The sequence below is a fragment of the Scheffersomyces stipitis genome, chromosome 8 (genome assembly GCF_000209165.1).
Source record: "Scheffersomyces stipitis CBS 6054 chromosome 8, complete sequence".
Taxonomy (NCBI): Eukaryota; Fungi; Ascomycota; class Pichiomycetes; order Serinales; family Debaryomycetaceae; genus Scheffersomyces; species Scheffersomyces stipitis.
In genome coordinates, this window is record NC_009048.1 from 702,331 (window position 1) to 727,719 (window position 25,389).

The 25,389-nt window shown below is 42.9% G+C and overlaps 8 protein-coding genes across 8 annotated transcripts; 5 read left to right on the plus strand and 3 right to left on the minus strand. All coding sequences in view use genetic code 12, as the record gives it.

Annotated features, from left to right (window-relative positions):
- Positions 1 to 387: 387 nt before the first annotated feature.
- On the minus strand, positions 388 to 2,735 carry CIT1 (citrate synthase (CISY)). The gene is made up of 3 exons (XM_001386690.1): positions 2,615 to 2,735; positions 2,344 to 2,424; positions 388 to 1,810 (listed from the first exon to the last, which is right to left on the minus strand). Exons 1-3 carry the CDS (start codon positions 2,702 to 2,704, stop codon positions 581 to 583), a joined length of 1,401 nt encoding a protein of 466 aa, XP_001386727.1. The 5' UTR covers positions 2,705 to 2,735; the 3' UTR covers positions 388 to 580.
- Positions 2,736 to 4,960: 2,225 nt separating this feature from the next.
- On the plus strand, positions 4,961 to 6,143 carry YVH1 (nitrogen starvation-induced protein phosphatase). The gene has a single exon (XM_001386506.1). It carries the CDS (start codon positions 4,976 to 4,978, stop codon positions 5,954 to 5,956), a length of 981 nt encoding a protein of 326 aa, XP_001386543.2. The 5' UTR covers positions 4,961 to 4,975; the 3' UTR covers positions 5,957 to 6,143.
- A 1,441-nt stretch (positions 6,144 to 7,584) lies between these two features.
- Positions 7,585 to 8,979, minus strand: PICST_50402 (predicted protein; the record flags this gene model as incomplete). Its single annotated transcript, XM_001386691.1, has 2 exons — positions 7,585 to 7,638; positions 7,687 to 8,979. 2 exons carry the CDS (start codon positions 8,977 to 8,979, stop codon positions 7,585 to 7,587), a joined length of 1,347 nt encoding a protein of 448 aa, XP_001386728.2.
- Positions 8,980 to 9,261: 282 nt separating this feature from the next.
- On the plus strand, positions 9,262 to 9,654 carry PICST_50222 (predicted protein; the record flags this gene model as incomplete). Its single annotated transcript, XM_001386507.1, has 1 exon — positions 9,262 to 9,654. One exon carries the CDS (start codon positions 9,262 to 9,264, stop codon positions 9,652 to 9,654), a length of 393 nt encoding a protein of 130 aa, XP_001386544.2.
- A 442-nt stretch (positions 9,655 to 10,096) lies between these two features.
- PICST_16628 (predicted protein) lies at positions 10,097 to 11,665 on the minus strand (the record flags this gene model as incomplete). Its single annotated transcript, XM_001386692.1, has 2 exons — positions 10,097 to 11,300; positions 11,334 to 11,665. Coding segments are annotated over 2 exons (1,536 nt in total), but the record flags the coding sequence as incomplete, so codon positions are not given.
- A 3,896-nt stretch (positions 11,666 to 15,561) lies between these two features.
- On the plus strand, positions 15,562 to 18,902 carry BOI2 (RHO protein signal transduction). The gene has a single exon (XM_001386508.1). The coding sequence runs from the start codon at positions 15,945 to 15,947 to the stop codon at positions 18,753 to 18,755; it is 2,811 nt and encodes a 936-aa protein (XP_001386545.2). The 5' UTR covers positions 15,562 to 15,944; the 3' UTR covers positions 18,756 to 18,902.
- A 531-nt stretch (positions 18,903 to 19,433) lies between these two features.
- CDC27 (Anaphase promoting complex subunit CDC27 (Cell division control protein 27) (Anaphase promoting complex subunit 3)) lies at positions 19,434 to 21,620 on the plus strand (the record flags this gene model as incomplete). The annotated part of the gene is made up of 2 exons (XM_001386509.1): positions 19,434 to 20,027; positions 20,499 to 21,620. The coding sequence occupies 2 exons, from the start codon at positions 19,434 to 19,436 to the stop codon at positions 21,618 to 21,620; spliced, it is 1,716 nt and encodes a 571-aa protein (XP_001386546.2).
- Positions 21,621 to 23,376: 1,756 nt separating this feature from the next.
- PICST_50995 (predicted protein) lies at positions 23,377 to 25,371 on the plus strand (the record flags this gene model as incomplete). Its single annotated transcript, XM_001386510.1, has 1 exon — positions 23,377 to 25,371. One exon carries the CDS (start codon positions 23,377 to 23,379, stop codon positions 25,369 to 25,371), a length of 1,995 nt encoding a protein of 664 aa, XP_001386547.2.
- Positions 25,372 to 25,389: the final 18 nt, after the last annotated feature.

A 25,389-nucleotide genomic window follows, 5' to 3' on the forward strand; every position in this document is an offset into this window, starting at 1 on the left:
ACAGGATTACTGGAAAATGGTTTCCGAGGCTGGTAGCCTCGGATTGGACGTGTACAAGTGCCCAAGAGAATTGTTGGTATTCCCTAGCCATAACTTGTTAAAACACCCAATAAAATTATAGGGCAAGATTAGTATGTAAACCTAATTGAATTTATACTAGTTAAATAGAATTAAATAGCTCTTCAGTGATTAGTATAAGGACCAAATCCATGTCCCTATATAAGTCCAAAGGAAAACCGGTCTCTACATACAGGTTGACAATGAAAGAGTCAGAATCGCATATTTGAAGAATTTTTCAGTGTACTGCGGCATGGGTTTTTCCAGCACCTCTTGCCAGTAGCCTATAGGCGAGAGTCCCAACTTAATCTATAGAATCTACTCGGTCTTGTACAAGTATTCTTTCTTTATACATATAACTATATCGAGAACATAACTACGTAGCTTCACATTTTTGGAGCTGGCCCATCTGGGCAACGCAACTGTAAATAAATTTAGCAGCAAGGAGCAATAAATAAATAAAACATAATAAATAAAAGAAAATAACTTAAACCATGTCTCGTCTTCTCATAGCCAACTGGATCTAGTTCTTAATGTTCTTGACTAACTCAATGTACTTTTCGGTGGAGAAGGACTTTGGTCTTTCAATTGGCAAACCGATACCACGGTCGAGAATCAATTGTGGCAAGACACCAAAGGCTCTTGAGACACCGAACAAGACAGTGTAGAAAGATTCTTCGGTCAAACCGTAGTATTGCAACAAGACACCGGAGTGCGAGTCCACATTTGGCCATGGGTTCTTGGTCTTACCGTGCTTGGTCAAGACACCTGGAGCGACTTCGTAGATGTTAGAGACCAACTTGAACAATTCGTAGTCTGGCATGTGCTTGAGAGCAAATTCTCTCTGGGCAGTGTATCTTGGGTCGGTCTTTCTCAAGACAGCGTGACCGTAACCTGGAACGACTCTACCGGCGTTAAGGGTTTCCCACAAGTACTTTTCAATGTTTTCCTTGGAGTAGTCACCGTGCAATTCGTCTCTCAACTTGAACAACCATTCCAAGACTTCTTGGTTGGCTCTTCCGTGCAATGGACCAGCCAAACCGTTCAAACCGGCAGCCAATGACAAGAATGGAGAAGACAAAGCCGAACCAACCAAGTGGGTGGTGTGGGCAGAAACGTTACCACCTTCGTGGTCAGAGTGGATGGTCAAATACAATCTCATCAACTCAACGAATTCTTGGTTACCACCGAAACCCAACAAGTTGGACAAGTTGGCACCGTAATCCAACTTGGAGTCGATCTGGGCTGGCAACTTACCGTCGTGGAAGACGTTTCTGTAGATCTTGGCAGCGATGTTTGGCAACTTGGCCAACAATTCAATGGAGTCTTCGTAGGTGTATTTCCAGTATTCAGACTTGTTGACACCCTTGGCGTAGGCCTTGGCGAATTGAGATTCAGATTCCAAAGCAGTGACGGCAATGGAGAATTGAGCCATTGGGTGCAAGTGAGAAGGAGATCTGTCGATCAAGTCTTCAACGTGCTTTGGCAAGGCAGATCTGGCAGCCAATTCTTCAGACAAAGCTCTGGTTTGAGCTTCGGTTGGAACTTCACCGGTCAACAACAACCAGAACAAAGCTTCTGGCAATGGTTCTTCACCACCTGGAGCCTTTGGCAATTCCTTTTGGATGTCTGGGATGGTTCTACCTCTGAAACGGATACCTTCGATTGGGTCCAAGACGGAACCTTCCCAAACCAAACCCTTGATACCACGCATACCACCGTAAGCTTGCTCCAACAAGACTTCACCGATAACCTGCAATTGTTAGTATTTAATCCAAAACACACTTTCCCCATTAATGCCCCACCCCCACAAGTTCGTGCATGCAGTACATGCACAAAAGCATATTTCACCTCATGGCACATAAAGTCCGAGGACCTCACAGCGGACAGAAAAAATTACGACCTGTCTAGAAAATAACAGAGGACAAAAATTTTCACACTGACGCTGAAGCAAAACATGATGCAGACAATCTGCTTTAACACCCCCATTGACCAGAAACCGCACCAGATGCGCTAGCCTGGGTTGAGATGAGATGGCCATCCCAAATACTAGACGAATTGGCACATTTTTCTGTTCACTTTGTGGTGCTGGAATGTCTGACATCTCGGCACATTTTGTGGCTCACATTTCGGAGATGCCGAAATTTTCAGAGGTCGCGATAAATTAGTAGAACTGCAACCAGATGCCTGGGATCATGCTTTTTTGTTCTCCCTTTCAACTAGACGTAGGGTAGCCGAATGGCACGATGGGTCGGTTAATAGTATATACAAATAGGTGATACATACGGTCTTACCATATTCCTTCTTCAATTGCTTGACTTCTTCAGCCTTTTCTGGCAAGATTTCGGCCAATCTGGCCTTCAAGGTCTATAGTGGGAAACGTTAGTATATGAAAACGAGTACGTTACGAGCTCAATGCCTAGCAATTCTTCAGAGGCATTCGTGGTGAATGCCGAAAACAAAGCTAGCACAAAGAGATTGCCAGGCTCCTCTAACAGAGTGATCCACAGAAGGACATCTGCTAGACATGGACTGGGCTCTGAATGGCTATACATACTGGCTCAGCAGTGGCATAGGTTCTGACACTGGAGAAGGCAGCCTTCTTGGCCAAGGTCGAAGACTTTTGAATAGATCTGAAGGCAGACATGATAACTAAGTAGAAAACAATACAAAGATTGATAACTGAAGGAGGAAAAAGAAAAAGAATTCTGATGGAGCCCCGAAAAAAAGACGGGAATTACAAATTATTTATATGTTTGGAGGACCTGATGGAGGCCGATATTATTTTATTACTGTAATTTGGCTCATAGCACAAAGCCTGTTCCGTGAAGAACGGTCTGTACTTTAGCTAGACAATCCACTACGTAATGGGTGGTGACAAGACGATGTGTGCAGGCAGCCTACATGCCAGCACCAATCAAATGTTGTCGAATCTCCCGGAATCACACGGCCATTAGCTTCAGGTCGTGTGGGGGCCGGCAATTGTACCATCCCTCGGAGCCAGGCATGAGAGATCTGGGTTAATACTGGACAAAGCGGTGGTCACGGAGTTGCATGGACGGTCTTGTCTACCGAATCACCACCACGAAGAATTGGGAATTTTGGACTTCAGTTTCTGTCTTTATTTCAATTTTCCATCCTGCCATGTCTATTCTGTGTCAATTCCATGTCTCTTACAGGAGTCCGTGCCACTCCTATGGAAAACACAAAGAACCCACGGAAGGAGTCGACGGCCACCCACATGTGAACCTATTGTCTTATCTGGTTGTCCGTGGCTGGAGTGCCAGTGGTCCAATGAAATTGCTAGCAGCACGCTGAAAAATTTTCTGGCAATTCCCCAGATTTCGGAGTACGGATCTGTGTAGGACTGCACTTTTAGTCTTATGTGTGGGCAGGTTTCCAAGGATATATTATTTGTGCCGAAGTGAATGTGATTCCACAGCAGCCGGACCTGGGATTTCCTTCTGTCCAAGTTGTGTGGATGGCAGTGGTTGTTTTCGTTGTGGAGTCGTTTTGACAAGCATTCGGCTACCGTTAGCCCATTGGTTGGCTGTCTCTGGCACACCTCCTGTTATTGTTGTGCTGGTCTGTTTCGGAACGACGTCCTGTTTCCAGCATTGTGTAACTTCATCTTCCTGCCGTCACATATTCCGGGTCCCGAAAAGCTAACAACACTCCGAAGTGTGGGCACAAACCCAAACTGCAACGTTATTCGGGTAGAAATGGTGCCATTGGCGTTTTTGGTCGTCTGCGGTGTTTATCGGTACGTCTTCGGCTCTTGAAAAAAGAATACGCCAGGCACAATCTGCACCCAGCCAGGCCACTGTCAATGATAATTCAGAGCGACAAATGTCGGTGTCGAAGCAATAGGAGTCTCTCTTCGCTGCCACAACCTGACCCAGGGCTGGTTATCCGGACAATCCCTATTACTGAATCTCGCAACCTGGCAATAATAAGGTGGGCACAGATATTTTTTCCATAATCGCTTGTTAGAATTTAAAAGTGCGGGGGTGGGGTACCACCACAACATATATAGAATTCGCTTGTCTCTGTAATTCGTTTGGTGAAGTTGCCTAACTTTGACTATTCAGTTGCACCACGTAATAATACAATCGCCTGGCCTGGTCTGATCTCGATGCGGGGCAGTTTGCGGTTGGCATTTCTTGTTCTCGGAGTTGTTTTCTAACATTCCTAGCATTTGAAGCAGTGAGGAATCCTAACATCTTGCTTCCGATATGTGCCCCACAAAATAAGACTTGGCATGTAGAGTCGCTCCGAAACAGTAGTGGCTCGCTAGCCTATATTTTCGGACTTTGGATTCTTCTATTCTTTGGCTTACTAAGAAGTTGTTTCGTTTGTTGGGTTGTTGATGTAGAATTGGGACGGTTCTCTCTTAAGTTTCTTTGCCTTCCCTCTTCGTTAACTGTGTTCTTTGTATTTGTGCCAAAAATGTAAAATTTAACTATTTCTGATACTTTCCTAGTATTCATTTACCTCATTTCTGACTTTTAGGTAATAGCAAAATGATCGAGTTCCAGGAATTATTTAGTAGTATACTTTGATATTTTGTTCGGAAAGAATAAGCTTGTTCTCATAATGCTGAATTCTAGATGCCTCAACAGCAACATGCTTATACACACTAGGACACAAATACATCAGAAATGGCCCTAAAATGACAGAACCTCAAAGTCAATGCAAGCGTGACCGTATGTCTTCTCATTGCCCAAAATACTCCCATTTATCCCTTCTGTAATCTATTCAATTAAATGGTTGCAATATTCCAACTTCAATATTCACTGTGTACAGAATTTTTCCTGGTGCAGCATCGCTGCGAAAATTCAATAGCTGAAAAATCGATGGGATGAGCCAGAATATCCATCTTGATCTCAGTTTTCTTCATCTTAAACCACGAACAACAATGGTGGTTCGTATTCTTGGAGGAGTATACCTCTCATCTATAGAGCCCATCAACAATAGCATAGATTTAAAGACAAAATACAGCATCTCCCATATACTTTCTGTGGTTCCAGGTCCTTTACCCCAAGAGTATCTTAAAGACTATGAGCACAAGCAAATCGAAGTCACCGACGAGGAAACGTCGAATTTACTAGAATACTTTGATTCAGCCTACGATTTCATCGAAGAAGGTTTGTTTAAAGAGTCGACAGATCCAAAGAAGCACCTGAGATGCGTTCTAGTTCATTGTTCACAAGGAGTATCCCGTTCTGTAACTGTAGTTGTAGCATATCTCATGAAGAAGTACAATTTGACTTTGGAACAAGCAATGCATGCCGTCACACGGAAGGTGCCAGAAGCACAGCCCAACGATGGCTTCATGGAGCAGTTGAAGCTCTACAAGGAAATGGATTTGAAAGTCGACTCTTCGAACGACTTGTACAGAGAATTCGTCATCAACAACCAACTTAGCTTAGATCCTACTGGTGCTACATTGAGAGATATGGACCTTTTCAAACCAAAACTGCAGCAGCAGCTTCTGGAAGCAGATAAAAATTACGAATTGAGGTGCAAAAGATGTCGTCAAGTATTGGCCGTTGGTGGTCAGATTGAAAACCACGAGCATCCTGATGCTGAATCTCGCCAATCTCAATTCATCAAGAAAGCTCCTAACTCTCGTAGAATCATTTCAGTGCAAGAGGCCAGCTCTAACTGTTCGCACCATTTCTTGGCTGAACCCTTGACATGGATGAAAGAAGAACTAGAAAAAGGCGAGTTGGAAGGCAAGTTTATGTGCCCAAAGTGTATTGCAAAGGTAGGGGGCTACAGTTGGAGAGGTTCTAGATGTTCGTGTGGAAAATGGATGATCCCAGCTATACATTTACAATCGGCCAAAGTGGATAGTATCAAAAACATAGTCTTGCCGAATCACTCTACAGTATAAATAGACTTTTAATTAGCTAGCATCAACCACCATGTCGACGTACGAGTTGTTTTGATCGTTGTCTTCGTTTTGAGTGACATCTTCGTTTTCATGTCCGATTTCGTTTTCATTTCCGATTTCGTTCTCAATTTCGTTCTCATCCTGGTGGTTTTCGTCGATACGATTTAATGAATAAGCATGAGAATTCAGATGCAATTGTAATGGACTTGATATTGTCGTAGCATTAGTCGTAGCACTTCTTCCAGAATTCATGTTGTTTGACGAGACCACTGTAGCTGTGGTGTTGGTCGTGGCATTCGTTGTTCCACTGTTTATGAACATGAACTGGTTCCCATCAGCATTAAGACTGTGGTCGTCCTGGTATTCGACCTCGTCTGCCATGAATCCCTCATCTTCAAGTGTATCTCTATACCCTGGCTCTTCCAGAAGTAGTCTAAACCTACTAGATCTACGTAGGAAATCTTCTTCAGGTTCCGTCAGTTCTTGTAGAATATCATTCGCTTCCTCCTCGTCTTCATCGTCATCGTCATCTTCGTCTATACCTTCTTCTGATAATGATACCTCTCCGTCAAATACGACACTGTCATGGTCTACTTCTCCTGTGGTGTCTAACTGCTGGTTAAAAGAAAGCCCTCCGGTAGCGATGTTTCCACTAGTTTCAGTTAGATTATTCTCGGCCGTGTGGATTAACAGACCCTCATCATACGCATGGTCTTGAGTGTTATACGAACTGGCATGCTCGTAGTCGATTTCTTCCATTGTGCGATCTATCCCTATTGGCCGTATGGTATTGTAACCCGTGTTTCGGATCCGTTCGAGTTGATCTACTTTCAGCTGGGTCAACGGCGTCGTCGTAAGCGCATGAGCTTTGGATGTGGAAGTGCTCTGGATGAGATAATCGAGCTGGACCGAGCTGGCTCCAGGATACTCGGCCGTATACGCCAGTAATGGAGGAGCAAAGAGCAGCCGGAGATAGCGTCTGTTTTCGGTTGCTAGCTGATCTGAATTCGCTCGGGCATTGTGGCTCTGGTTATGATGTTGTGGTACGATACTTCCGCTACCGTTGATGTTGCCATTGCCATTGCTAGTAATAATCGTCTTCTCGCTTTCAAAGCGAGCGCTGCGACGATGTACATCTTGATTCCAGAGAGTGTACAAGTCCGAAGGAAACAAATTCGGAGAATACATTTTGGTATGGTTTCTGGATCTAAGGGCTCCTTATCATTGGGGAAAGTATAAATATAACTGAATTGTATGAATCAAGTTTATGGAACAGTAAGGAGAATTATGAAAAGATCAATAGAAGTCTGTGTATATAAAAAATATGTTAAGTATGGAATTTATGTTAGCGAGACCTTCAGAGAACAAATGTGCTCTTAAGTACTGCGGCATGGAACTATTCTCTTTGTTTGCTCTCCATCTTTTTCTCTTGCACGCGGCAGCCCTTTTTATACTAAAAATTGGGTGCAAAATTAATATTCATAATGGCCTTTATCTCTATTTTATAGCTGTTTATATGGGTTAGTACGTTCAATGTATGCCACTACATTAAAAAAATCCGTGATTCACTTCTATTTGTCTCACACCTTATGTATTCTTAATTACGTCTATGCATACTTTCTATTTATCTACTCTTCATCGTCGGTGAGTATGTACTCGTCAAGTACTTTCTTGTCTTCGTGCTTTTCGTCAAACTTATAGACATGACCATCAGCAAAGTGGCTGGTCACGTTGGTGTCTTTGTCTTTCAACGGCCATACAAATGCAGTATCCTGTTTTGCTCCACTCAAGGTTACGATGCATCCATAACAAATATTGACAGGATGGGTGTTTTCGGTGTCTAATGTTTCAGAAGAGCTCAAGGCTTCTTTGTAGAGGTTGACGTATTCCTGTTCTTCTTCTGTCTCTATAGGTGCTGCATCATTGACAGTGATACGTCTGAGCCATTCCTTTGGATCTTGGTAGATTTCTACTCCGCAGATCTGGCAGCGACCATAAGAATGCTTGAACTGCGGAGCTCCAAGCTTCTCGCCTGTTTTGACCACAGTCGAAGCGGTAGAAGCGTATCCAGTCGCGTCCAAGTGGCTGAAGTAGTTTGTAGTCAAATCTCTAATGGTTAAGTTCTTAGTGATCTTAGACTTGACGATGGTGCTTTTGACCTCGAGTTTGTTTAATTCGATCAAGTCGGCATATGCTATTATCTCGGCGAAGAGAACGTCTCTTAATGGGAACAAGATGGTGAATTCTTTATCCATAAATTGAACTGTGTGGTCAGCTATGGCTTTGTAGACCGAGGAACCTCTTCCCCTGACCGTTAATGCTAAGATCTCATTCGCTATGCGGGTCATGCTGTGACCATATATTATGGTTTCACAGTTCTCTATAAATGCTGTTCTGAGTATGAGCTCTTCGTAGATCACGGTGAGTAAGTCTTCCATGGAAGATTTGTTGGGACACAACTTGAGCATGTCAGCAACGGTGTACTTGTTTTGTTCGTCAGATAATCTTTGAGCAATAGCAGTGAAATCTTTATTGAGTAGTACTTTCTGAATCATGGCCCGGTCTATCAAGAAAGACTCTATGGAAAGTACTTTGTATTGTATATTGACTGGGGCATATCTTTCCACCAAAATGGGCAAGATCTCCTCTATGCGCTTGTTAAGTGACTCCAACTCGAATTCATCGATATTCAAAAGCACAAGCTCAAATCCCATTCTTCCCTTGTGACTTTCTATTTGTTCTTGTAATAATGAAGCTACTACATCTGTGAGAACAAGAGAAGAGACTCCACCCGAAAGAGCCAACAAAACTTTCTGTTGACCAATCTTCTCTTGAACAGCACCGTATTTTACCTTATAACGTTCGTCGATCATCAGTTTTCTCTGTTTTCCCCTGATGAAACGAATAAAGCAGTTCTTGCAGAAGGCTTCCTTTCTAGTGATGAGCACAGCAGGTACTGCCTTGCATCTCTGGCACTCAGTATCTGAGTCCGCAAGATACTTGACGGGGTTGTTCTCCGACATTTTGTTGGTCTAGCTGTGACTTTTAGAACTTCAACCTTTATCAGTCTTGCTTGTTCTGCCAGAATTAATTATTCACTGAATCAGTATAGCTTTGTAAGGCATCGTGAATGTATGCAGGAACTTTTGGGAAAGTATTCTCTCTGGACTGTATGTGGATCTCAAACCCTCTATACTTCTTGTGACAACTTGTCCAGCAGATTGATCTTAAGTGCTGGGAAGATTTGACAATTTCATTGTGTATTCGACTATTCTCCTTATACTATAATATTCATCTTGAAAACTATGTCAGAGCCAATCAAGGGGACCGACGCTGATACTCTGACTGTAGCCAAAGAAGCAGTTCCTAACAAGCCAGAACCAATAGACTCAGACTATGTGGAAACAGACAAAGACAAAGTAGACTTCACCAAGGGGGGAGTTGAAAAGTTCAAGTTCTATCCCGACAATCCCGAGAACCACAGACACAAGTACAAATGGACCCATAAGGAGCCTTCGAAGTACTACGATCCGTGCGAAGAAAGTAGACAGGCTTCCTTGAATTGCATTTTGAGAAACCAAGACGACAAACTTGTATGTCAGGATTTCTTTGACGCTTATAAGGAATGTCGTAAAGATTTCTTTAATAAGAAGAGAAAGGACCGGATAGAGGGTAGAGGAGGCTGGGGATTCTGGTAACTGCCCTATTATGACTAACGATCAAAATCAATGTAAATAGTGAACTCACTACTATGCTTTTACAAGTGTCTTTATGTATATACCTGAAAATATATTTCAATACATTTATATATTTTATGAATTACCTTATAACCATTAAACCCTAGCCCGGCTCCAGACAAGAATCCTATACCATGCTATAGCTGGGGTTTCCTCCTCCCAGCCTGTTACCCCAGATATCTTTCTTATAAGTTCCAAATAACATTGTCTCTGCCAATTCTTCGTTTGGGTTTCTGAACGATTCTCTCCTATTGATAAAGGCCGTTAAACATGCTGGCACATTGGCAGAAAACAACTCAGAGTCGTCTCTCATCAACTGTGCACGAACAATATCATTCAATGTTTGTGGACTGGCATGTATGTTGACGATGTTGACCGGCCTCCTGCCCATTGTATCGTTTCGCAAGAATGGCAGAGTATTGTGGATTTCCATTTCTCTAGTCTTTCTATTCAAGGAGCAAATTAGAGTGGTAACTTGACTTTCTCTGTCAGCATCCCTCTTATCCTCTTCTTCCGTGAGTATCTTCTCGAAAACATTGTTGTAGGCATCTCTAACTTCAGTAGGCATGCTGCTTTTCTGGAGATAACACTCAATTACAGTATTCAAATATTCAATAATGTCAACCTTTAAAGTGAACAAGATGTAGTTCAATTGTATGTTAACCAACGAAGCTGAATCGTCCCTAGTCAATTGCTCGCTCAATCTGTGGGCCAAGTTTCTCTCCCAATCATCCATAAAAAAATCTCGGTATTTACGTGGTCCAAACTGTCTGGCAGCCTTCTGCTCTTCCCAAACTGGAATGGATGCGTCTTCGTCCCATGGGAAGTCCTTTGTCAACTCGTATATGTTTGATCTGAATTCTTTTGTCATATGTAGTGCTTCGGATTTTTGCATTCTTGGTGCTTTAGACTTAGGAAATTGTAATAAATTCTTGTTAGTTTCATTCAAAAACTTCAAGAAATAGGACTCCTTGAACTGTACAAATGGTTGAATTCTCATCCATTCAAGAAGTTGGATTCTAATGCGACTTGATTTCATTTTGGTGGCTACCGAACTCCTGAACACGATTTTACTATCCAATTTGGGAGACTTCAAAAACCGTAAGTCATTTGTCATGAAATCAATAATGTATCCTTCAATAGGGATAACTGACGAACCATCTGAGAGGTTCCCACTGGGTAAAGTGACACGCTTATCATTTCCCAACCTATTCAATATGTTTAGTTTTCTGAGAAGACTGGCGCTTCTTGGTAGAGAACTAGAGTTGCTATCGTACCCACAGAGATAATGAACCAAATTTGTAACCTGCTGGTAGTACGACTTGGTAGCATCGACGGTTTCAAAAATCCTGAAGAAACCGAATATATTTTTATTTTCGTAGTCAACATTGGATAAGACTAGTTCACAGTTGTCTATATCATCATCCATGGTACGGACATTGAAAGTAGATCCTGACTGGAAGGCTGAACAGAATTGAACATTCAAGATATGCTCCTTTTCTTGAGTAGAAACAAGTATGGAGGATTTGTTCGGGTTAGTGGTTTTCAATTCCTTGTTTAAGAAAGATATTTGTTCATCTTCAACAATAGTAGATTTTACTTTACGTCTCTTCACTTTACGTTCATTCTTGATCAGTAACGAAAGCAAAGATCTTCCTGTGGATGCTTTCCGCTTATACCCCCTTTGAATTGCTTTCTGTTTGTCTTTCTTTTCCTTCTGCCAAAGCCAGTGGTGCTTTCTCTTGTGTAAATATTCATCCATAAAGGTTTCCAAATTCGGAAATATCGCTTCGCTACGGTATGAACTCAATTTCGAATAAAACATGTTGCGAAAGTTTCTCGTATCGTCCTCAGGACAACGCACAAACAACGGAGACTCACCTTGAAAGGTACGCATATTTTTTATTCCAGAGATGATCCTGCTGATATCATGTTGCAAGACCTTTGCCTCGTTATTGAGCAATTCCTTGATGTTATCGCTGGCGCGCTGCAGTTTCCTTTTGTCTTTCAAGTCTTCCTTCGTTACATGCCCGACACGAATTGCATTCTGTCTACGCAAAGGGACACCAGACAAGTTGTCACTGTCAAGATTGAAATAGAGATCAATAGGACGTCCCCTGGCCAGAACTAGAGTATTTACATTGGCATAATTCTGACGAGCCAGAGACAATAGCAATCGCTCGTTGGATTGAATGTCTGATCTCAAGCTTTCTTCGTTTCGCGGTTGACCAACGGAAGTTTCCTCTCTCGAACGGAATGGTCTCTCATCGTATCCAAAATAGTATTCATCAGACTCGTTTTCAAACTCATTAAGCAAGCCCTCCTCTTCATCTTCATCATCGTCATCGTCGTCGTCCATTTCTTCGTCTTCGTCGTCGTTATCATCTACATAGGATAGGTCTGACTCCCGCACATTGGAAGCTGGATCGTCTGTAAGCCTATAACTCTCGGTGTATGCTCCAACGCTTTGAGAATTGGTATCATCATAAAGATGGGTTATTTCTGTATCTGGACTAGACAGCACAGAGTCTAAATTTCGCAACTGTTCAGGAATGCGATTGACAGGTATGTTTCTAGGACTGAACGTACTGTTGTCCCAGTATCCAATAGAAAATGCCGTCATTACATCAGTATCATTACGATATTGTTCTGCGGATATTTCACCTTGAGCCAACTGTAGGCGCAACTCTGCTGTCTGTGAAGTTACCATCAGCGACACCATACTAATGTATGGTCCATTAGTCTGAGGATCTCTGCCGTATCGTACCTGTAATTGGCGATCGCGTTCTAGTACACCTCTCTGTTGTGCCTCATACTGAGAATCAGAAATTTCTCTAGCCTGGTGTCTTATTCTGAGGAAATCCAACGCATTCTGTGTTCCCTGAGAAAGGGCCAAAGATGGTGGATCTCTATATATAGCAGATCGGTTTGTGCTTTCCAATCTCGCTACTACGCTTTCCATGAGTCTTTCGTAGTTCAGTTGGATACGACTGACATCAGTGGTATGGTCTCTCATCCTGTTACGAAATATTTCACTGGGGTCTTGCCCTGTTTGATTCAGAGAAGCTGGTATTTGGCTGGTTTCGTTATATTCATTGGTATCATTACTGTCGTCTGGCGTAGTTCTGTAAATGTAGTCAGAAATCACGTTGATTGAGTTCAACAAAGATCCACGGTTAGATGTGTTCAGACTACGATTATTGTTGCTATTGCTATCGTTGTTGTTGCTGCGACGAAAATCCAGGAGTCGCCTGTAGTAGTTGAGTAGTCGGGCATCGTCAGTGGCCACAAATACTGGAGGTGCCGAAGATAATCTAGAAAGCAAATCTCGACGCTGTGTGGAAATAATACGAGGCCAAGGGTCAGGTGGTGGGAGCTGGTTTTCAGCTGGTGCTATAGCTAGTGCAGATGTGGAAGAAGATGCTGATTCGGTTGGAGATGATGACGGTGCCGATCCAGCTGAAATGGCTAGACCACGTTCTGGTAATGACTCAGTGGGTGAATTTCCTTCAGCATGAACTGATATTTGAGAGAGGAGACCATGCGGCCGCACACTTGGAGCCGGTCTAGATGTGGATGCATCGCCTTCCGGACTATTCGGCGATGATGGTGGGGGCATTCTTGTGATTAATATGCGAGGTTGCTTTGATGGGCACTAAGCTTGCAATGTATGAACTGCTTATTTCCAATTGTGCAACTACAAGGTGCTTCCAGTTCTGTGCGAGAAAATGAAAATTTTGGTATATGAATGAAAGTATGAATGTTGGTGGAAAACGACGGGATGCCGTTTCTTGAAGAAAATCGTTAGACAAAGCTTGGTTGCTACGAATACAATAGTGGTTAATGCGTATACTGAGTAGGGAGCGTGACTCCACGAACAAGTTTCAGTGGTATGGAATAAACTGCCGAAATCCCGATAAATGCTACGTCACGTGTCGGAAAACACTTCACGCTTACTCGCGAGTATAAGTCGTTGGAAATGGTGCAAGGTCAATCTGATAAATGTACCCTTTATAGATTTCTCCAACTTTCTAGGCCTGCCTAATTCTGTGATATGTGATTAAAACAGCTAATGTATGTAGTGCAGATCACAGTACTGTGTAGGCAGATAAGTAAGGGTTTTTCACGTGCCCCGAGTCATGTGACGTCATCTCTTTCTGTATTCTATCATGGTGTACTCGTTCTATGGAAAAGGTATACTGTATTCAGTTCTAGGCTATAGTTTGTGTTATCCACTTACTTCCACAACGGGTGACTTTATTTCCAACGTCGTAGGCAGACAAAATTGCCACCACTGTGTTTCGTAGGCATACACTGATTACAATCACGTGAGTGCAGACAAGTGAAATGTCGTCCCGCCAGATGATGCGCCTGAAATTATATATCTCAAACAGGAAAGGACATGCTCGCGACATTGGGGCTCCAACGCCTCTAAACCGGTGAAATTGGCCTGTGGTTGCCGATCTGTCAGTAGTTGCGAGGAACTGTTCCTTTGTTTCGCAGTCGCGTAGAACATGGCAAACTCCACAGATCTTGTTTCACAGGCAAATGCCCGTAGTGGTGTGGTGGAACTACCAAACGATGACAATGTCGCCAATGTCTCCTCTCTTTCTTCCTATCGTACGAGCTTATCGGGGCCAGAAAAAAGTTCAGGGTGTGGCCAGAGCGCGACATTTATACTACGGTCCCATACATAAAACTAATGCACCGGTCTGCCAGATAACTTAGTTTACATCAAGGGGATGTCCCGAAAGGTCGATGAAAGTGCACTATCTAGGCAAGTGAAGAGGTCAGCACATGAAAGTGACGACGCAGTGTTTAGTCGGTGTTGACAATTTGAACGTCGTTTAGAGAAGCTACGGGTGGACTACAGATTAGCCAGAGAAAATAAAGTTGTCAACGAAAATTGTCTCATGTGCGAGCGAACCCTCTCTGCGGTAGGTTTCCCAGTCAGTGTAGTTGCTAACGGTGTCCTGTGCTGTAGTTGCCAGTCCCAGAAGCAATTTAGCAATTCTTGTGGCATAATTAAGCGGGCTGGAGGAATGTCGCTCTGTCAAGATGACTACTCGCTGTGCGACATTCCTGGGGAGTCAGAGAAGGAAATGTTCCGCTTCGTCAAACAGACGGCGCCAATGGCCTGGCGCAATCTGCCCTTACAGTAAAAATCTTGAACTACTGTGGCGACTGAAGTGGCAGCGGGACACAAGATGAAGCTCGAAGAATTGCAGCTGGGCTATCGGGGCTAGGGACGGTTCTTGGGCCATCCTACCAATCTGACGACATTGCACTAATTACACGGAAATGTCGCATAGGGCACAGCCTTACATAGCCACTAATGTAAGAGAACGTCCCACAGAACAACTTTGAAACCCCAGACCACCACATCCGAACCAGCCCTCTGGCACCTTCCCAGACTGTCTCAGCTTAGAAAAAAGTAGTTGCCACACCTCAAACCTCTTCAGGGCACGGAGTTGACATCCTACCAGCCAAGGCAAACCGTACGAGGCGACGACATCGGGTCCTTTTCTCGTCGTTACACGGTGCTAAAGTGGTTGCATGAAAAATGTTGATTGTAGCGCTACTTCCGTTCGTTTACGCTGACTCCCAATTCGTGCCTGTCGTAGGGAGCAGCCCAGTCCAGGGACGAGACTAAAGCTAATCTCAGGGAGCAGACAGAACGATAAAATGTCGCGACCTACAATTAAAGCAAATTAATTGCCAGCCAAATGTCGCACCCTTTTCTTTTTCCGTCTCAACTTTTTTTCTGTTCTTGCCATATATTTTTCTGGCTTTAGAACAACAAAACAATAAACAGGTTTGCACCATCTTCTACTCTTTTCTTTCTTCCTTCTTTTTTCTTCCTGTCAGTTCCTATACTACGTCTGTTTGCTCGTTCTACACCTTATAGAGTCCCGGTAGTTTCATATTCCCAAGCCTACGTTTCTGCAGCTTCTTCTGCACATCCCCAGAATCTCACCATACAGACCCTGGATTCCTTTGCTACTTTGGCTTATATATCTGACGCACACGTATTATCGTCTGCCATTTGCCAAGTGGATAACGTAGAATCCAACAACCTACTTGTCACCAGTATCTTGGTGCTATTTCCATTCATCACTACACGAGTCATATCCAGCAGTTCTATCTAGACTAGTCGTTTCAAGTCGTGCACAGTAGATTCTCGTTTATACATCTACCACCTTTTCCCATCAACTAATCATCTTATCACTTCACTCCTTACATCAATCAAAATGACTACAACAGGCGCAGTCTACATCAGTATCAAACAGTTCAACGCCCGTCTTGGAGATGAGCTCTCGCTCAAGGTCGGCGATAAAATCGAAGTTCTCGCTGACGACTCAGAATACAACGACGGCTGGTACATGGGGAAAAATCTCCTAACTAACGAAGTTGGTTTGTACCCAAAAACCTTCACACAAATACTCCAAAAGCAGAATCCTGATAAGTCTCTCTTGCGCTCCAGATCAAGACGTGTAGGCACCCCTGTCAACGGTTCGTCCAAAGAAGGAGCTAGCACGCCTCCCTTGAACGGTGGCAGTGCTTCTTCCACACCAGCAACTAAAATCAGCAATGTGTCTGATTCTGTAGAGAAATTGAACTTAAACGGTACGGCCAGTACAAACAAGGATACCATTTCTGAGATCGATAAGGCACTCAAGGAATTGCAGCCAACAAGCGACTCAAATGAGGTATCTGCAGCTCTGAAATCAGTACCAAATGCGGTGTCCAGAACCCAGAAGCGTGTCTCTTCAGCTCCACTTACGGAGGACTTGGATCCACTCCAGGCCTCTTCCTGGACTCCCCAGCAGGTGTCCTCATATTTTGCTTTTGTGCTTGGCTTCGATATGGACGTGGCTGGAAAGTTCTCAAGACATAAGATCACTGGCCCAATCTTGTTTGAATTGGATTTGGGCCATTTAAAGGAATTGGATATTGATTCGTTTGGTACCAGGTTCGAAGTGTACAAGGAAATTGAGAAATTGAAAGAGCTTTCTTCGAAATCGATATCAGACAAAAGTAGACAACATTCTTTAGCATCTACAAATGCGGATCCAAATGGTAGTACTTTTAGTGAAACTAGCCCAGGCTCAGAAAATTTCCAGAGTACTGAAACTCTGCCTAAGAAGACCGATTTCTCTAACAACTCGGACGAGGATAGAACATTGACTAACAACAGCACTCGTTCTCAATCTAAGACCTACCAGCAATTGATGCCATCTGCTCCTTTGTCTTCTACTTTCAGGGATAGCGGGTTCAACAAGGGTCACCATAGAAAGAGATCTATGTCTATGGACAACTTGGCACATGATAGTAGTTCATTTACCTCGCCTAGAAAGGCTCCAGAGCCTCCAAGTGGCACTGCTTCAAGTGGAAATCACAAATTTGTTGATGATGGCGACCTGAATCTGGGATTGTACTTAACCCGCACAAATGCTTCCAACCCAGGTCTTAGCTCGAGACCCTCTTCTTCAGTATATGAGCAATCAGTAAAGAGTCACAAGAAGAACGGTTCTCAAGCTTCCAGCATTATACACAGAAGAAACTCGTCTGTGAATTTGGCTGCGAATGCACACAAAAGACATTCTTCCCTTTTCAGCTTCCTTTCAGGACACGATGACAGCAAGGCAAACTCCAAGACTCCAAAGCTTCAAAGCACCAACTTATACAAGGAAACAGTCTCCAGTCCTAGTGATGGTCAGAAAGACGGATTGACTTCTCCTGCCAAGTTGAAACGTGATAGCTTGGTATCAACTCCTCTGAAGCCAAAGGATGTCAGTTCTGCTGAGAGCCCAATTGATATCGATGAAGCACAGCTCTCTCCAAGAAAGCTGAAGAGCATCTCCTACAAGAAGAGTGAAAGCCCATCTATAAAAGACGACCAGAGATCAGTTTCTGATGCTAGTGCTGTTGGAAAATTAAAAAACTTGAGGACTTCGTCTACACAGAATTTCCGTAGTTTCACCACCTCTAGAAAGGCGAAGACCTCGGCTTTCCAGGAAGGTATCAGAGACGTCACCCCAGATGATGCCATCAAGTCTGCTAACTATAGTGGTTGGATGTCTAAGCGTTCTAGCAATACTTTGGCCTGGAGATCACGTTACTTCACTCTCCATGGAACCAGATTATCATACTTCGCATCTTTACGTGATAAGAAGGAAAAGGGGTTGATTGACATCACTGCCCATAAGGTGATTCCAATCAGCACCGACTCCGATGAAACCGAGGACAGGACAGACAAGTACACCGCTTTGTATGCATCGTCGACTTTTAATGGAAGCTACTGTTTCAAGCTTGTACCTCCCAGACCAGGTTTCCGTAAGGGATTGACTTTCACGCAGCCAAAAACTCACTACTTTGCTGTAGATTCACAAGAAGAAATGAGAGGCTGGATCAAAGCATTGATGACTGCTACCATTGATATCGATGATACTGAACCAGTTGTAAGTAGTTGTTCTACTCCTACGGTCTCTTTAACTAAAGCTAAAGAGCTCTTGGCCAAGGCTAGAGAAGAAACTAAGTTAAAGGACGAGGAATTGCGAGCACAAGGCTTTTTGCGTGATGGAGTCGATGACGACTATGATCTCCATGTTCTGAGTGTCAATGACTTCGCAACCTCAGTCGATACATCTTCTGTAGACGATACCACTGGATCATCTGGAAATGCACCAAAGTTGTCTATCGACACCAACGTGAATTCAAGTCAAAAGCAAGTAGGTAAGACTCCATCTACTCCACAAATCTCGTCTTCGTCAGCCCAGAGTGGGTTCGCTTCGCCTTATTTGTTGGCTTCTGGGTTACTTTCTCCAAAATCCAATTCTACCGCTCTGCCTACCAACTCCTCGCCTTCTAACATCAAGATTGACCCCAACTATTTCCAGGATGTACATCCTTCTATTGCTGATGCCAGTGAGGCTACCCCCAAAACCTATAGTAACGGCAGAATTGTGAGTTCCAGAAAGAACTCGCGTGCGGACAAGATGTTGGCATACACGAGTGATCCTTCCGGTAATCACAGTTTTGTAATCAAGCAGAAGAAATGAGTCCCTTGCTAATCTTTGAAAAGAGCTACTAATAATCTAACCCCAAATCTCTTTCCGCTTGTTGTATTTTTAGTGAATCTAGATAATGTTATTATCCATTGTACTTAATAGTGTTTATTAAATTAATATTAATAATGTGTTTATGTTTCATCTCAATAATGTAGGAAGAAGCGTATCATTTAGCGTATATCTGCGATTTTCGCACCCATTTTAGAGATAGTGTTAGGCTATGAAGACGATTCAAAAATTACTACAATTGAAAAGGAGGAATGTGATGAATTAGGATACACGAAAGGAGCTTCAACTACGCTTTAACATTCAGGAAAATTGGGGCTGGAACTTTCTGTAATGAATAAGCATAACTCTGAAGAGTTCACAGCTCCAATAAAGAACAAAAAAAGCAAAGGAACTGTGCGAATCTATTTGTGTTGAGATTCCTGCACAGGTCACAATGTTTATGTATCGAATATTTGTATAATTCAGGTCTTAACCAATCTTGAAATTGGCAGATAACCACGATCCAGTTGCTTCGATCGAAAGGGGAATTGTAATAGTAGTCCATAGGTAGCTGAGATATATTCCAGTGTTGTTTTTCATTACATCTTCAGGTCCGTCACATTCCTTCATCTATTTCAAATCTGTTTTCTGTCCACAGAAATCGTAGTATTTCATTCCAACATGCAAACAGATACAGAGCTGTTTCCAGAGCCAGCAGAGTCGGCGTTCGTAATGCAGCATTTGCGCTCCATCATTATCCATTCGTTGGACTCGTTTAACTTCGCCAACGCAGAGTTTGCCTGTGAACGTCTCTTGGCCATGGACTTGGAGAACTTGGACTCAACATACTTGTACAACTTGACGCTTTTCCGTCAGGGCAAGTACAAATCGTGCTACGCTAAAATGATCAACTCCGATGCCTGCGAACATTTGGGCTGTGTGTTCATCTTGGGTCAGTGCTGCTTGAAGCTCCAAAGATACAAAGAGGGTATCTACCATTTGTTGAAGTTGAACTATCTCTACAACGAGTCTAGCTTAGAAGAGGGCATGAATACAGACAGCCTGTATGATCCATTTTTCTTTGTCACTCCGTCGCAGAAATACCACTACGAATTCAGAAGAAAAATCATGCCGGACTCCTCGATGATATACCACTTGCTAGGAGACTTGTACCGAGGGATGAATGACGTCAAGAACAGTGCCCTCAATTATGCTCAGGCACTCAAGTTCAACCAGTACGATTTCGAGGCATTTCAGGAACTATGCAAACTCGGAGTCAACGTACGAGCCAAGGCTATCTATAAGACAAACAGTCAACTTGTTCAGGCTATCAATAATAGAAATAGCGGTGATAATGATGATTTTTCAAACACTTTTAATGACTTACATGACATATCCAATCCGTTTGCCAGTACCACAAGCGGTGCAAATGGCAAACCTATCTCGGTAAACGAGACTCCCATAATACACCAGGATGATACGTTTGGCTCTCTTTCGACTCCACGAATCAAACCTACTGGAGTACCAGATGCCCCACTACGTAAATCGAATATCAATACTTCTCATAGCGGAACTTCTCATTTTGAGTTTACAAAACCGTCTTTCCCATCAGATACAACAGCAGACAAGAAGCCAAGACGCGAGGGCGCATATTCACGGATAACGTCACGGTTAATATCACAACCTAGTGGTTCTGCTTCAGACCCAACTGTGGGTTCTTCTGGCAAAGATACTCCTGCAAAGAAGTCTGTAGGCTCAAGAGGTAGTCTAAAGAGAAACACCTCAACATCGTTAATGCCCAACGAAGTTGGATCGAGTTCTGCGGGTGCTGGAGTCGGAGCAGGTAGCAAGCCGTCAATTCTTGTTAATAAGGAAATCGAGAAAAGTGATAAGTACTTGTACAAATTGTACATAATCTTTGCAAAGAGTTTCAAAAGCATGAGTAAGTACGATTGTTACAAGGCTATCAGATTGTTAGTGTTATTGCCTGAGAGAGAGAAGGAGACACCATGGGTGTTGAGTAAGCTAGGTCGTTTGCACTTCGAGATTGTTAACTACAAACAGTCTGAATACTACTTTATCAAGTTGAGAAAGTTGGACCGAACAAGACTAGAAGATATGGAGTACTACTCCACACTTTTGTGGCATTTGCATAGAAAAGTAGAGTTGACCTATTTGGCGAACGAATTGCATGATTTGGATACCGAATCTCCAATTACATGGTGTACCATTGGTAACTTACTCTCTTTAACCAGAGAACCCGATGAGGCAATCAAGTGTTTCAACAAAGCCATCAAGTTGGATGATAGTTTCACCTATGCCTATACATTGAAGGGACACGAATACTTTGGAAATGACAACTACGAAATGGCGCTCGAGAACTTCCGCATGAGTTTGTTGATAGATTCAAGACACTACAATGCCTTATACGGTATTGGCATGGTGTATATCAACCTCGGGGACTATCAGAAAGCCGACTATCATTTCCGCAAGGCAGTATCCATCAATCCCATTAATATTATCTTAATATGCTGTGTTGGTATGGTACTCGAAAAGTTGAACAAGAAGCACTTGGCATTGAGGCAATATGAACTTGCGAATAAATTGCAGCCAACCAATCCATTGCCTATTTTTAAGATGGCTCAGTTGCTATTCTCGATGCAGCAGTATCCACAGGCATTGAAGTACTTTGAGATCTTGAAGGATTTGGCACCGGACGAAGCTTCGGTTCATTTCCTTTTGGGACAACTCTACAACGTCCAAAACGACAAGTTCCTGGCCATACGCGAGTTTACCATTGCTTTGAATTTGGATCCCAAGGGTAACTATCTTATTGGCGAAGCGATGGAGTCTCTTAAAGACAAGTAAGTAGTGCATGAATTCGCACATTTATTATCAGCATGTATTAATTGTAGATAATAATCGTAAAAAATATTTATTGCTTTGGTACTCATCCGGTGATTATTTACCACAACATTTTTAGACAAGAAGGGAGCCGTAGGCTACAACGATTAGATCGCAACTTTGAAACAGCAGTTCTATGTCGCATCAAGTCGATGGCACCATCGTTTAAAGTGGACGTAGACGAAAAAAATCATCACAACTTCTAGTTGCAGATTCCAAGGAAAAGATTATGGCCCAGAGCGATCTGCGGTGCTCTAAAAAAGCCTTCTGCAACTTAATTATTTTTAATCGACAGGAATTACGAAGCGCTGAGGTCTTCGTATCGCGGTGCCCAATTTCAACGATAAAGGAATGGAATTCAGGAGCCAACGGGAGCCTAGATGTGGACGTAAGTCTTCGTGAACCATACTACCAAATCACTCGTTTATTCATGCCATTTATTGTAGGATAGTGCAATCCTCTAGTCTTTGGTGAGAACTATAAAATTACTAAATTAGACAGTAGGAGAAATAACACACAAGTTTAACAGAATAGGAGTGCAAAATAATCCAAGCCGAGCTGTTGGACTTGCCGTGAAGAATCAGTACCGTCTTGACCACATCAAGGCTCGATTAGGAATGAGGTCTGCTGACAACCCTTAGACTTTTCGTGGTATCGCTGTGTGGCGAAAGGATTTACAGGATCGCACTAAATTGCAGGCTACAAAAATTTGTTCTCGCTAAGCTCGCAGTGACAAGGAGGACAAAGAAGTATCACCTTCCAGACATAAACCCTGACAGAATGAGCCAATGCTACGAGAATAACACAGTGTGCCCTTTGTGACCGCTACGGAAAATCTACAATGATAAGGACACGGGTTCTCAAAACAAAGCGTACGCTTTCAACAATGACAATCAGACCGTGGCTCTCTATTGTAGTGCGAGATTTTCCAGCGTAATCAGACATCTCGTAATTACCTCTAAACGACGCTAGCGTCAGTAAATAGTCGCCCCAATACCACCATTTTTACTGTAGCTAGCTGTGCGACCTGGCTACACCTACGATTCGGAAACGCTTGCTGTATGGATCTACTGGCTATTGAAATGGTCGCAAGTTGCTAATCGTGGCAACTCGCTATCCATTGCTATCTTCCGACGGACGTAGAGCCGTGGCTCTTTGCTGTACGCCCTCTGCACGTCCATGTAGAGCCTGTATGTGGCTTTCCCACTGCATGCGTTCAGAATCAACTTTTTCACAACGTTGATCTACAAACTCTGTTGCTTTGGTTTGTGTATATGCCAGACCAATTTTATTTTACCATTTTGTTTACACAAGACAGTTTTCAAGATTATTTTTGTCACTGGCGTTTTCTTACCTGTTACTTTTTCTTCTGTTCATATTGCTACAACGCTGTCAAGTCGAGCTTGCTGTGAGGGTGTCGAGGTCTAATTGCTCTACCACTGCTGCCGGAAACTTTGCCTTCACCACAGTCTTCGGATCTACCCTCATTTATCTGCATCCTGAACTGTAAGACTATTCGACGTCCTGATAGATCTTGCAATTGTTGTAGTTGCACTGAAGTCTTTCTTTCAAGAGCCAACACCATTGTTTTGCTAACAACCGTCAACCCAGTGCTATCTGTCGATTCCTAACCCCTGTATCATTATCTTCAACGCAAAGACAGACATATATATTCACCCACTCTCCTCATTGCATCTGCATTTTACGGTCTCTTCACAACATGGTGGCATCGTTCAAATCGATATACGTGCTAACGCTTCTACTCAGTGTATGCTTCGGGTTAGATCTAGGGTTCTCCCCTAAATACTATACCCATTCGGAACGAGTGGATCTTCTAGTTAACAAAGTAGAATCCGACAATACCCAGCTCCCCTTCGAGTACTACAACTTGCCCTTTGTGTGTCCACCAGGAGATACAGCCAAACCAGTACACTTGTCGCTTGGAGAAATCCTCAGAGGGGATAGAATATGGCAAAGTAACTACGAGTTATATTTCGGAGTCGACATGCCCTGTATGAGACTCTGTGACCTCATAGCCAAGGAAAGTGGATTAAAAAGAGCGGATCATTTAATCAAAAATGGCTACGTCGTTCATTGGAGTCTAGATGGTTTACCTGGAGCAACAACCTTCCAGTCTGTCACTCAGAAAACAAAGTACTATGCTGCCGGATTTCCCTTGGGTTTTGTCAAGGGAGATTTAAGTTATATATACAACCACGTCATGTTGGTCATCAGATACCATAAGGAAGGTCCTAACCAAAACTCTATTGTTGGTTTCGAAGTATACCCCAAGTCTGTGAGCAATGAACAATGCCCAGGATCTTCCAAGAACTACAAGAACTTTGCTATTACATTCAATAAAGACGCAGATGGACATATACTTCCACAGAGAACGACCATCCCATACACCTATTCCGTATACTGGAGAGAAGATAAGTCTATTGATTACGACTCACGTTGGGACTTGTACTATGAAGACGAGACTAGCAACTCGAACCACCATATCCATTGGATTTCCTTCGTCAACTCCTTGGTGTTGATTTTCTTGGGATCCTTGGTGGTAGCTGTAGTTCTTTTGAGAGTCTTGAGAAAGGATATCCAAGGAGGTCTGTTATTACCCAGTAACGAATTCGATCCATCTAACTCTTGGAAGAGTTTGGTGACAGAGGTTGCTCAAAGACCCGTATTGGCAACATCATTAACAACGTTGGCTGCCAGTGGTATACAGACTCTTATTGCCATTGTCGGAGTTATTTTTATCTTTGTGGTGAACTCGAAGTTCAGCTTCAGTAACTCTCGTTCTACTAGTACTTTTTTCAACTCACACGAAGGTGCATTTTTCTCTGTTTCATTGTTCTTTTTCATTGCTTCGGGATACTTTTCGTCTTACTTCGGTATTATCATCAATAAGATGTTCCATCACGATTACCTTAACCAGCCATATTCCATTAGCAAAACCATATCATTGTCGCTTCTTTTCAGTGGATTCCTTCCGTGTCTTGCTTTCAGTGTAATTTTGTTTCTCAACTTCTTCGTGTGGGCACAGGAATCTTCTACTGCTTTGCCTTTTGGTACAATCATAGTGATGGTATTATTGTTCCTCATCATCCAATGTCCTTTGGGTGTTGTTGGCGGATACCACGGAAACAGACGACAATTTGACCGCAAGTCTACTTTCTTGAAGACTTCCTTATTGTCTCCTACAAAGGAGAGTTTTGAGGATCTGATTAAAGCAAAACCTTCTCCTAAGAAGGTTCCGTTGATGCTCAATCCCCTTATCAGCATTGTCATTTTCGGATTAATACCGTTTGGTGTCGTGTACGTTGAATTGCTTTTCATTTTTAATTCTGTATGGTTGGAGAAAACCACTTTCTACTATATGTACAGTTTCCTTTTCGTTACCACGCTCATGTTGATAGTGATCATTGTCGAGTCAACCATTATCGCCGTATACATTTCGCTTGCGGTGTACCATAATCCACACTGGCAATGGTTGAGTTTCAGAATTGGTTCTAGTATTGGATGGTTTATCTTTGGATACTCTATCTACTACTTTATATTTTACCTAAGTGTTCACGACTTCGTCAGCAGCTTGTTGTTTTTCGGATATATGGCACTTGCATGCATAGCAGTTGGACTAGGCTGTGGTGCCGTAGGTTTATTGACTGGTTTGATTTTCATCAATGTGATTTTCAGTGCCGTTAAAGAAGACTAAATAGCATTAATCAACAAC